The following is a 12,913-nucleotide window of genomic DNA, read 5'->3' on the forward strand; positions in this document are numbered from 1 at the left end:
GCCACGTATGCCTCCAACTCAATCAAGTTTGCAGACGACACAACATTAGTAGGCCTGATTACCAAAAATGACAAGACAGCCTACAGGGAGGTGAGGGCCCTGGGTGAGTGGTGCCAGGAAAATAACCTCTCACTCAACATCAACAAAACCAAGGAGCTGATCGTGGACTTCAAGAAACAGCAGAGGGAGCACGCACCTATCCACATCGATGGGACTGTAGTGGAGAAGGTGGAAAGCTCCAAGTTCCTTGGTGTACTCATCACTTTTTTGACGACCTGAAATGGTCCACCCACACAAACAATGTGGTGAAGAAGGCGCAACAGCGCCTCTTCAACCTCAGGAGGTTGAAGAAATTTGGCTTGGCAACTAAAACCGTCACAAACTTTTACAGATGCACAATTGAGAGCATCAAGTCAGGCTGTATCACCGCCTGGTACGGCAACTGCTACGCCCGCAACGGTCTGCCCAACACCTCACCGGAGGTAAACTACCTGCCCTCCAGGACACCTAGAGCACCTGATGTCACAGGAAGGCCAGAAATATCATCAATGACAACAACCACCCGAGTCACTGCCTGTTCACCCCGCCATCATCATGAAGGCGAAGTCAGTACAGGTGCATATAAGATGGGACCAAGAGCCTGAAAAACAGCTATCTCAAGGCCATCAGACTGTTAAATAGCCATCACTAACCAGCTTCCACCCGGTTGTCCAACCCTGCACCTTAGAAGCTGCTGCCCTATATACATTGACTTAAAATCACTGGCCACTTTAATAATGGGACACTAGTCACTTTAATAATGTTTACATACTGCTTTACTCATCTCATATGTATATACTGTATTCTATTCTACTGTATTTTAGTCAATGCCACTCCGACATAGCTCAATCCAATATTTATATATTTCTTCATGCCATTCTTTTACATTTGTGTATTGTTAGATACTACCACACTGTTAGAGCTAGGAACACAAGCATTTCACTACACCCGCAATAACATCTGCTAAATATGCATGTGACCAAAAGCATTTTATTTTGATATCAATTGATCAATGTTTCCATGCCCCAAAGAATTCAGGCTGTTCTAGAGGTAAAGGGGGTCTGACCCAGTATTAGGTGTACCTAATAAACTGTCCCCGGAGTATGTTTGGGTATAGTGGCTCATGTTACCAGTATAACAGTGTGGTTAATAAGCAGTGGGTGAAAATGTGTTTTACTTGCAAGAACAACATATACACATTATGATTCAGAGCTTTTATATTAATTTACTTTAGGCAAAACTGGAGACCAATTCACAGACAATTCTTTCCACAGAGACTTGTAAGAAGGATTTAAAAAAAAAAAAAAAAAATGAAACATCAATGTTGCATTATGATAATAATCTCAAGACGGTCTATATTTAGAGTGTGAGCACAAGCTCCCTATCAACGAGATGTTTGGTGAATGATATTCTGTAGTCATATTGCTTGAGTCAAATAGAGTTCCCCTTTATCTGAGGAACTGTACTGTTATATGCATCCCAAATGACACTATTCCCTAGATAGGGATCTGGTCAAAAGTAGTGCACTATGGGCCCTGTTCAAAAGTAGTGCAGTAAATAGGGAATAGAGTGCCATTTGGGATGCATCAGTGGCTACTGTATGCCCCCTTTTAAATACTGACTGATCATAAATGCCATAGCGTCAGGTATTCATAGCACAGAAAATAAAAACAAACAAAACCATAAATAAACATAAATATGTTTTAGCGAAGCATCCAAAAATGGCTTTAAAACATCAGGTTTTGTTAAAATAAGCAACTGCTCCACTGAGTAGGTAAACAATTGAATTGACAAGACTGGCAAAAGGAGACATATAGGCAATATAATACATGTTTCGTGTATAACTTTTAAATTCCATTTACTGTATGTAAACTGTAACCACATAGGATACCCACACAGGTGGGAGTTCCATCCCTACAGACTCATCCATTTTATTGCATGTGGGAAAAGGAACATCTGTGCTATTCCTTAAGAGAGCCAACAACATACTGTATAGGGCTTGCCCCCCCCCCCAAAAAAAAGCTCAATTCCTTATGAAATGAATAATAAAAAGCTTTTAGCCAGCAAGCACCATTCAGTCTTTTCCTCCCATTGGAATGTTGACCAGGTGAGATCAGCACAGCAGAGACATGGGATTGGTTCAGCTAGCCTAAGCTGGGACCGACAGGGCTTCATCTGATTGGCTGGAGTGGAGGAAGTAGGGGACCAGAGAGAAATTCTTCATGCTGATGTCCTGGGTGATACCAGCATCCTGCATCTCAAGCCTGTCAACAACAAAAAACAAAACTGGTTGAAAATAACAAATCTTCACTTCAATGACTACTAAAACAATATAGAACAAACAAAGTCAATGGCAGCACAACTGTTAAAATAGAACTCAGTAGGTCCCAAATAAATAAACTGATGTAATTTAATAACACTTTTCCAGATGGTGAAAGCACTTTACATACATTAAATGAGGGAAACTCACCTCAAACAATAAACCAAATCAAATCCTCAACAGCTCCCCATTTCAAACAGTGACAGTGCCAGCCTGACCCTGACATTCGTCTGTCTCTTACCAGTCTCCAGTAGAGATGGTGTAGTAGACGGGGGGTCTGGGTGAATCTGTGAAAGTGGATGGAGGGCCCAGGCTATAGGCCCCAGCATTGTTGAAGATCAGCCAGTCTCCCACACTGAGCTCTGGCAGCAGACACTGATCCACCACCTGGTCCAGCTCATCACCCGACGGACCCCACAGACTGCTGGCAAACACTGGTTCCTCAGACACACCGCTCTGGGACATCCAGGGACACAGAGAGAGTCATTTAGAGAGACTTATGGGCCTTGGTTATGAGTAAATAGGGTTTCCATTTGGGATGTAGCCTAATATTCACACCAGGGTGCTTGAGACAGGAAATTGAATTGAACTGAACTTTTCTTAGTGATGAAAAATCATGAAAATGCTGAATATTTGCCATTTCATTAGTAATTTTGTTTATTTAGATTTAGTTTACTAAGCCCTGAAGCCAAAACTCACCTTGGGCAGAGCCGGGGCTGGAATCACATTGTCTGCTAGCTTGCTAGTGAACGAGCCATACACCCCATCATTCATGTAGTACAGGAACTCTGGCTCATCGTTGGGAGATGGTTCATCTGTAAAGAGGTATGGCAGTCAAGAGTCATGAGACAAAAATAGTAGAAAAGGTATGTGCTGGTCTACTGGAGCATCTAGGTCTGCTGAACCACGTTTACTATAGCACCGATTTTGACCAGCCCACCACACCATGGAAGTGCATTTGACTTTATATGCTAGGTATTGAGAAGGTACTGCCCCTGACCGTGATTGCCATAAAGATCCCGGGCGCCTACTTCCTTAGCGATGATGTTGACAGCCAGGGTGAAGGAGGAGGACACGTAGTAACTGCCAGGCTCTGCCATGATGGAGACGCCAGACGATGCAGGGAAGTACAGGTCCAACAACGGCCTGACTGCACTGTTAATCTGTTACCAGAGGGAAAAAAACAGTCAGCACCTTCAGCCTAACAGGCATTCTATAGAGTGTGTTTGTTCAAATTCAAAAGGTAAGCTGTGTGAAGGCTTTCCTTTGCAAAATACATTACTAGTACAGGCCTGACGTCAGAAAGAGGGTGAAGTGGTTTGTGACCTTTGACTGACTGAGTCACGTATTAATTCAGCTGAAGTAATCCATCTGAATCAGTACTATGTAACGAGCTACAATAATGACCTGTTTCAGCTGAGTCTCTGAGCCGTTGAATCCACCTCCAATATCCAGGATTGTCATACTGAAGCCAATATCCTCCTGAAAACAACATTAAAGAAAAATACTTGTAAACTTCAAAACAAAATATAATAGGAGGGTGGTTCATATTTCAGGCTGTCTCCTTCACATATTATGCACATTCAATGTCCCATAACATAAGCACTAGCTAACTCACCCCCATGTCAAAGACACAGCGAGCGTCAGACACTGCATGGCTGTAGGCCTGAGGGTCGTCACAGGAGCTGGGAATGTGGAACCTGCATCATGGGGATAATGATGACGTTATGGGAATACCATATAATCAGGTGATTGACTGAGGAACGGAAACTGAGCAGACGGGCAAGTCGAGCCTGCTCTGAGGTCACCCAAAGTAATAACAAAATGGAATAATGAAGTAAAACAACAAAACTGCAAAAAAATTCCAGTAGGCCTAACCTAAAACTGATCTGTCTGGTTCATCTCCATTGTTTAAGTGAAAGACGGTCAATTTATGGCAGCATCATTAGGCAGGCGCTAAAAAATTTTTTTTAAATGAATTTCAGTAGCCTGCTTAACTGGAAGCTTAACGTGTGGTCAGAGCGCAGCGCACTAGCTACTATGTCCTATTGATCTCGGCTGCGAGCTGCATGTTGAAATCTTGAAAATAGAACCAGAACATAGTTCAGCTCGAGCAGCGCAAACCTCTTGGGGAGCCGGCACGTTTACACCCAGGGTTTTGTTGCAATTAATAGGAGTGTCTCACACTCTGCGGAAGTTATACGTCCAATGTAGCAGGCCCGTAAAACTGATTTTTCTACTTCCTCCCTATTGTTAAGTGACTGACAAGTTACAGCAATTTGGGTGTAAACAACTATTTTCACATTTTCGGGCAAGTGACTATATTATTCAGGCAAACAAAAAAATACTGCTGAATTGTCCAATGGTCAATCCCCAATGATACAGTAAACTATTTTCTCCTCAGGGTGAAAATAGTATTGGACACAGGCACACCATTCTGCTGCACACATACAGTTTAATTTATTAGCACATAATTAAGACAAAAGAGAAAAACCTACAATATAATAATAAACTCTGACTAGAGAGGAAGGGTGGCACTGCAGAAGGACTTACCTGACCCCCACCACCTGCAGGCCCAGTTCCTTGGCGCTCTCCAGCAGGTGCCTGCAGTCCTTCAGCTTGGAGCCAAACGCCATGCCCATCTCCTCACCGGAAGCCTCTGTGGACACCTCCAGCAGCAGTCTGAGCAGACACGAGGGAGATTATCATTTTTAGGGATTTCATATCTATAGACATTGTAGTTTTATTGTAGAGAGTATGAAATATAGACTTTTAAAATAACGGTTTAATAACAGTTACATGGACACCTACTTGGCACGGGGATGGCAGCGAGCGATCTTGCGTAGCTCGGCCTCGTTGTCACACACCAGGAAGTCGATGCCGTTCTTAGCTGCGTACTTGATCTGGGAGATCTGCTTACACACACCGCTGTAGATAATGTCTTCAGAGGGAACGCCACAGCCCTGCACAAGCTCCAACTCATACTGAAAAGACACAAAAACATCCATGTTGATATTACAGCTCTAAGTAGTGAAGGAGCCATGATCTGTGGCGAGACATTTCTCCACTAGATGGCGCTCCTTCCTATTTTCTGTGAATAGAGGCCAGTCGAATTATGAAGCAGTTATAAAGCAGTAATTGGCCCAACAAATCCTAAACAGCGCTGTGAGAAGCTGCAAAATGCATTTAACTGAAAAACACATCCTAAAGCTGTGGAAAAGGACCCGTATATTAATCTACACTAAAATGCAATTTGATCTGGACAGGTTGTCTGTTATGCTATTGCAGTGTTATGACAGTAGTAGCGGGAGAGAGCGCTGCAGGCACCTTGTTGGTGCAGATGAAGCCAGTGCCGAGAGCAGCTAGGATCTCAATGACAGCCAGGCTGCTGTTGGCTTGGACAACGTAGAAGGGACGCATCTGGGGCATGTGGGTTCGCCAGCGAACATGTTGCCTCATAAGGACCCCCAAGTCTGCCACGAAGAATGCATTCTTCTCAGCCTGAGGGAGGAAAAACATGACACGACAGGTTTACTGGCTGCCTGGCATGCTATCATGTCATTCACCTGTATCTGTCAAGTACACAATGACTGATTATTCTTACTGTCTATCAAACAACACCATACAATTATATAAGAGAAATCCACAACCTCATTTTTCCACTGGTGTGAACTGAAAGCATATAGAGCGTGGTCAATGACTCATTAACCTGTCACTTCAACCAAGTGAGAGGAGACTGGCACACAGTTTTACAAAGCAGCATTGTATTTGTCACATCCTCTGTCACATCCTCAATAAATGTATTTATGTGCTGATTGCTAGAATTTATCAATCTATTTCTGGATTAGGCAATCAACTAATCTCATTTCCATGGGCACAACTTCAATACGCTATAAAGTAGCAAGTATATTAATGTACAGAGAATGTCTCTTTACAGTACTTACCAGTGTTTGTTCATAAATGTGATTCTCAACCATGTCGCTGAGGGCCGTGGCTCCCTCCAGCAGGGCGATGGAGTAGTTTGGTTCATCAGCTAGTCCCTTCATCTCAACTGTTGTCTGCTAATCTGCCAGTCATAAAGAATTATGCCTGGGTGAAGTGGTCGCTCTCTGAGCCCCTGGGTGAAGTGGTCGCTCTCTGAGCCCCTGGGTGAAGTGGTCGCTCTCTGAGCCCCTGGGTGAAGTGGTCGCTCTCTGAGCCCCTGGGTGAAGTGGTCGCTCTCTGAGCCCCTGGGTGAAGTGGTCGCTCTCTGAGCCCCTGGGTGAAGTGGTCGCCCCTCTCTGAGCCCCTGGGTGAAGTGGTCGCTCTCTGAGCCCCTGGGTGAAGTGGTCGCTCTCTGAGCCCCTGGGTGAAGTGGTCGCTCTCTGAGCCCCTGGGTGAAGTGGTCGCTCTCTGAGCCCCTGGGTGAAGTGGTCGCTCTCTGAGCCCCTGGGTGAAGTGGTCGCTCTCTGAGCCCCTGGGTGAAGTGGTCGCTCTCTGAGCCCCTGGGTGAAGTGGTCGCTCTCTGAGCCCCTGGGTGAAGTGGTCGCTCTCTGAGCCCCTGGGTGAAGTGGTCGCTCTCTGAGCCCTTAGATAGTATGCAGCAAACTGGAAAACATAGGGAGAGGCAGGGTGAAATATAGCCCTAACTATTGAAGTGGAAAATTAGATCCATCTAATCATTACAAAAATGGGGGGGAAAGAAATAGGTAATTATTTGACAGAAAAATGCCAAAGCAGTTGGTCTACTTTTCTCTAAATGTTACACTTAGTTTGACCAGTTAAGCCTTTAGGATGTTTTCCGGCTGTGAACCAAGATATTTGTGAGGTCAGCCAATCAGAGGTCTTGGTGGAAATCACGTTATGGGGCTGTGTATGGGAAGCCCTGGGTGTCTGGACAGCCACTGTGAAAACAAGATCTCTGGGGCATGGAGTTTGTTTACCTTACCATCAATTACTCCCGACAATTAGGATTAATCCCACTGGCAGTGACCCATAAAGGTTTCTTTTGATGGCATTATCTGGGTACAATACCAGCGGCATGGGATGTCAGATCTCTGCATTCAATAATGTTACATAACACGTCAGTCAGTAGAGCATTGTGGGCCTGGGTCTGGCCCAGATGTGCACTGTGTGTGTGCGGTGACACAATGTCTGGTTGGTTGGCCTCAGACTAATGTCTGACGGCTGGACTGGACCAGAACACTGTCAGTAATCAGAGGGGTGCAGTGTCGCACAGCCAGGTTGGACTATTGTGATCATAAGGGTGCTGTGTGTCTCCCTGTCTCTGTTCTGTGGCTGGGAGCCTCGTACTGGCAATTCAAAAACACAGAGACAGCTTCATGATAGCAAGCTGGAACAGCTCTAAGAAACAGGCCAGCTGTGGTATGACTAAAACAACATCTCAGCAGTCTGTGAATACACTGAAAACAACCCACTACAATTAAGACAAAAGAGCAAAGGTCACAAATGATGGTCTCTTTTTGGTTGATGGAAAAAAACATTTGTGCAACTTTGAAAAATGTTTAACTCTACAGACCACCAACTTCACTGGGGCAAAGATCTGGAAGGAAATAAAAGCATATCACAAATCTAACAGTATACTTACAACATGACATGCACAAAGAAATCATCATATTTAGGTTAAAGGTGAAGACAGGAAACATCGTGTTACAACTATGACTCATAGCTGAGTGGCCCCTCCTCTCTGTTACTGGATCTAACCAGTCACCAGTAAAAACAGGGACAGAGAGCATCAGATAAAAGTAGCCCAACACTATGCTATTGTTATTACAACAGTCACCACAAGGACATGGACAACCTGTCCATAGTATTTTATATTTATTATGATCCAAGAGGCTAAACTGAACCGAGAACATTACTCCTCCTATGCGACCTGATGTCTACTCACATGGACGAGTTAGGAGATGGAGCTCCCCCACTATCAGCTAGGATCCCAAGGTGGCTCGGCGTTGAAGTCGAACGGCTCTCGGCGGAGAGCCGCCCCTAAGCCGCCTGGGTAGTAATTGTACACCTGCACAGAAGACAAGATACAGTTGAGTCAAGAGGAAAGAGAGGCAAAGCTAGCTCTGAGGATTAGATGAGATCAAATTAAATATTGAATGGGAAAGCAAGACATAGGTTAATTGATCGTTAGGGACTGATGGTTTTCACAGCTATAACAGGTGTGAAATTCTCTTTTAGGTTGTTATGGTTGTCATCTCATATCATTATTTCTCCATTTTGAATGAATGCCACGTTGTACCTTATGTTGTCGAATATGTTAAATGTTGTTAACTAAGTTCTAACCTCAACTAAATAGCTATTGATTGTACCACTGTTGTGTTTCCAAAATAACAACACTGAAATTTCAAAACAAACCGTCCATAGCTAGCTAGCCAGCTAACTTACATTACATGCCAACTCAGCAGGCGAATATTACCTAACGTGTGATAAATGTCTGTAAATAAGACTCCGAGTGCTAGAAACACTGATAACGTTTAACTAATCGTAACTAACGTTAATTATCTTAGCACAGTTGGCTAACTATGATAATATATAATAAACTAAAATAGCTAGCTAAATAACTTTGATGAATGACGACAATAATGACAGTTAGGCAATGAACGAACTAGCTAACGTAGCTAGCTGCGGCTAACTCTAGCTACTTTCCCTCCTTAAACAGTTAACGTTAAAACCACTTACCAAGCTAGCTAGCTTGTAGGTACTTACGTGAGAATAAAACCCAATATTTGGGGTGGATCGTTTTTTCCTTTTAGGTGGAATTTTCAAAGAGTGGCGGGGGCACTATAGGAAAGAAAAAATGCCATCAAAGCGGAGGTGCAGATCGAGATTTGAAGCTAAATCGAACCCTTTCGTAGCTACGCAGCGAGCAAAACTGCCGAAGTCTAGAGAGGAAGAAACACAGATAGAACAATGAGACAGATATTTCACCGGATGTATAAATGTGAAGCATTCGCTTGGCGTTTCCACTCACTACCAAATTTGGTAGTGAGAGGAAGCCCAGTGGCGAGCAGTGGGGGAAGATGGAAGGAAATGGATTTTGGCCGAAATTCTGCAAAGTTTCTAACCGATTAACATTTGATTCCAAAACATTTTTCTTTTCACTAAACTAAAATCTGTTTTGAACGGAGTGGACTAAGTTTTGTAGACTTTGCCCTTTGTAAAAAAAAAATAACATCGCGTTGTTTATAAGAAGCGCATATGCGAGTTGAGTTATTCCATTCACGCATTTCACACAGTAGGCGTTCCCTAACGGAAATATGCAGATGTGGGATAGAACAGGCAAAAAGGATCTCGCTAGCTCGTGCTTGGCTCTGCCCACCTCCTTGCTTGTTCTGCCCACTATGACTAATTTGTTCCTGTTGGAAACGATAGGCCGTGGTTTATCTTGGTTTGCTTATAAATATCTTTGGGAAAAAAGGGGATGACGTCAGATAAGCGGGGTTTTCGAGCTGTCAAAGCAAATGCGACTGATAGGTTGTCTGGCTTGTATTTTAATTCTAAGCATTATTGTCTTTTCCTCATGTGTATTATTGTTGTGATCATATTATTTACAATTATACCTATGCTATTGATGTGCTGAGAATTATGTTTAATCAATTTCATATTATTTATTTTTAAAAATTCAAAAAAGCCTTTTAAAATATACGATCTCTACCCATCGATTATTGAAAATAACTCATAAATGCCTCATGTATCCTATCATAACCCAAAATATAGGCGTGTCGACCACATTTTTTGTAAACAATGTAACTGTAAACAAACACTGTATAGCCTCAAACGTCATTTTTTATATGGTCAGACCATTTCATCCATAGTTCTGTCTATGAATTTAATTTATTCAGTCCATTCCTCAGCTATTTACCAAAACAGTGGCAGGGGTAGGTGGATTGTTATTGTTCGAAATGCAGATTGCCTCTTTAACATTATATTATATTCAACTATTGCCAGAAAATACTACTACGGTCAGATAGTATTGTTACCTTGGTTACGTCTTCATGCTTTTTCCCATGGCACCGCGATAACTGTAAAATGTTGTCCACAAATTGTCACTGGTACTCCTCTCTTGTATTCTGGAAACACATGCTTCAAATTCAACAGCGTGAAATTAGGTTGCTTGTGTTTGTTTTTTAAACAACCTCAGCCTCTTGATTTCCACGACGTTCACGTTGCCTCTTGACTTCCTCGACGTTCACGTTGACTTGTCTGCGGAGAGTTTGTGAAGTTTTGCTTCCCTCTGAAGACGCAAAGGGGCATATTTCCCACAGATGAATTTACACGCCACCCTTCTTGCCTATTGGTGGAGAAGGAGGTCTATTCCAAATTGGGAAAACTCAATGAATTTAGTTTCAGACAGGGGGACTGGGTACCTGCATATTGATTTCTTTTGACAGGTTTATTTTTATTCCCCGTAGACTATTGTATCAATGATAACTTGGTTAAGTAGGTAATATTACATTTTGTTGTGATGTTTTTATAGTTTTTTTTTTACAGACAATGGATTACTAGAGTAATTAGTTAGTGTAGTCCTCAGGGGTCTGTCTGAACAGCCAGCCAGACTATCCTAAAACTTGTGTCTCCTGCAGCCACAAACCTATGCTGCTCTCTGCTACAGAGATTGAATGCGTTTACATTGTGGTATGGGCTATGATCACCTTTAGATGTTACTCATGGCTCCTAAGGCTTAGACACACCACCAGCATACCACATATACCGGGTTTCACAAGTGGTGTTTATCAGTTGATAGCCCAAATGCATGTGATTTCATGAAATTGTATACTCTGGGAACTATTTTTTATTAAATATTATATTAAGAAAATATAAAAACAGGATACTGGGGGGGGAATGTTGAAATTAAATATATGGATAACTGTGCCTGTTTATGCATTACAATTCAAACATTAAATTTCAATTCAAATTGTAATAATGTACATCATTTTGTTTTTATAGCTAAGAACAATTATGATACTAATATTATTGGTCCCATAAGATCCTCAATTGGCCCTGATCACTTTGCATTTAGCCTGCAAAGGACCAAATATGATTTAAATTCCTTATTATATAATGATGGATGGGGTAAGCTTGGGATATGCACTTAGCTCCTATGAATAGTCACTGGTACATAGCTTATGTGCAATGTCCAAACCCACACGTGGCCTGTTTATCTTAGATAGACGGTGGTTAGAGGAGTGTGAACTCATAATGTCAGATGAGCTATGGGTATTGGTAAGGGAAAAATACACAATGGTTCTGTTTGTTTTGCTCAAACACAAGTTTCTTGGCCAATTGTCAAGCCTTGAAAGTGAAAGTTTATCCTATGGACCACAACACAAAAGAATCTGTTCCGAGCTTTGTGTCTGTTCTCCAAGACTGTAGATTAGGGTATGCATTGAGTCTAATCATAATCACACATAGCATCTAAAGTGGCTTCCAGAAAAACATCATGTTTAATTTCATTGTTGTGATCATAATAGCCTGGGACACTGAGCACACTTGCTGTCGAAGTGTGTACCGCCCACAGTGAGTGAAAACACTCCGGTGGCGTGCATTGTGCAACTGGAATTCTCATCTGCAAACCGGGGCCAGACTACATCAAAATATCACCCCACTGAAGCCTACGTTACACACACAGAGATATTTAGTATGACCAACAGCCAGATAATATGAACACAATTACTGTTGCATGAGCAAACACCACATATTTTACACACAATGAAAGCTCCATGTTCTTTTATCAGAGGACTCTATGGATTGTGATAATAAATCATGGTGGAACTTAAAATAATCAATAAGCAATGTATGTTATTGTTATTGTTCCTATAAAAGGGAAACCTATTTGTGTAATTAGTATCCATCCTATTTGCCTTTACAAATCACTACACCTCCAACAAAAATATAAGTTACATTTGAGGACAAATTAAAGTATTCCTCACAGTTCTTAGATAGTGTTATGTTACACTACAACAAAGCACAATGTCACAAGACTAGTGAACGTGGTGGAAAACTCAATTTTTCATTGAATAACTGGCATCACAGTGGTTGTCTAAGCACATGTCCTTTGGTAGGTCAAGTGAATCCCTCCACTCTTTGTTGTGTAGAAGAGGTATGGGGAGGTTGAAATGGCTAAATCTAAATTAATACAGTCAATCATCAGTCTCTGCATTATACAATGGGTCTTGATCTAGTACTTGTTTCTAATGCTGTGAGTTACACCATGGTGTTTCAGCCTTACGCATTTGCCAAAGAATGGTGATAAGTAAAACTACCTCTACACAGACCTTTTCTCTAAGCTGAATTTTGAGCAGGGTCAAATACAAACTGTGTAAATCCAGTCAGAGAATTTGACCACAGTAAATAAAAGTTACTGCATTCCGCTAATTTACTATAAAATACCAATATTCTATTCTATTTCATTCTATATATAAAACGTGTTTTACAGGTTACTCTGAACTCTGAATAGACACCTTGAAAAGGAACCTGTAAAAGCACTCTGGTATCCCTCTCTTCTCAAGTCTCTAACATTTTCCTGAAGTCAATGAGTCTGATTCTGGA

The 12,913-nt window shown here is 42.1% G+C and overlaps 1 protein-coding gene across 1 annotated transcript; it reads right to left on the reverse strand.

Annotated features, from left to right (window-relative positions):
• Positions 1–1,238: 1,238 nt before the first annotated feature.
• On the reverse strand, positions 1,239–9,276 carry LOC112227690 (antizyme inhibitor 1). Its single transcript, XM_024392504.2, has 12 exons — positions 9,071–9,276; positions 8,250–8,372; positions 6,304–6,946; positions 5,687–5,860; positions 5,171–5,343; positions 4,913–5,041; positions 3,978–4,059; positions 3,767–3,841; positions 3,360–3,522; positions 3,059–3,174; positions 2,601–2,815; positions 1,239–2,303 (listed from the first exon to the last, which is right to left on the reverse strand). Exons 3-12 carry the CDS (start codon positions 6,403–6,405, stop codon positions 2,189–2,191), a joined length of 1,344 nt encoding a protein of 447 aa, XP_024248272.2. The 5' UTR covers positions 6,406–6,946; positions 8,250–8,372; positions 9,071–9,276; the 3' UTR covers positions 1,239–2,188.
• Positions 9,277–12,913: the final 3,637 nt, after the last annotated feature.

The sequence above is a fragment of the Oncorhynchus tshawytscha genome, linkage group LG03 (assembly GCF_018296145.1).
Source record: "Oncorhynchus tshawytscha isolate Ot180627B linkage group LG03, Otsh_v2.0, whole genome shotgun sequence".
Classification (NCBI taxonomy): domain Eukaryota; kingdom Metazoa; phylum Chordata; class Actinopteri; order Salmoniformes; family Salmonidae; genus Oncorhynchus; species Oncorhynchus tshawytscha.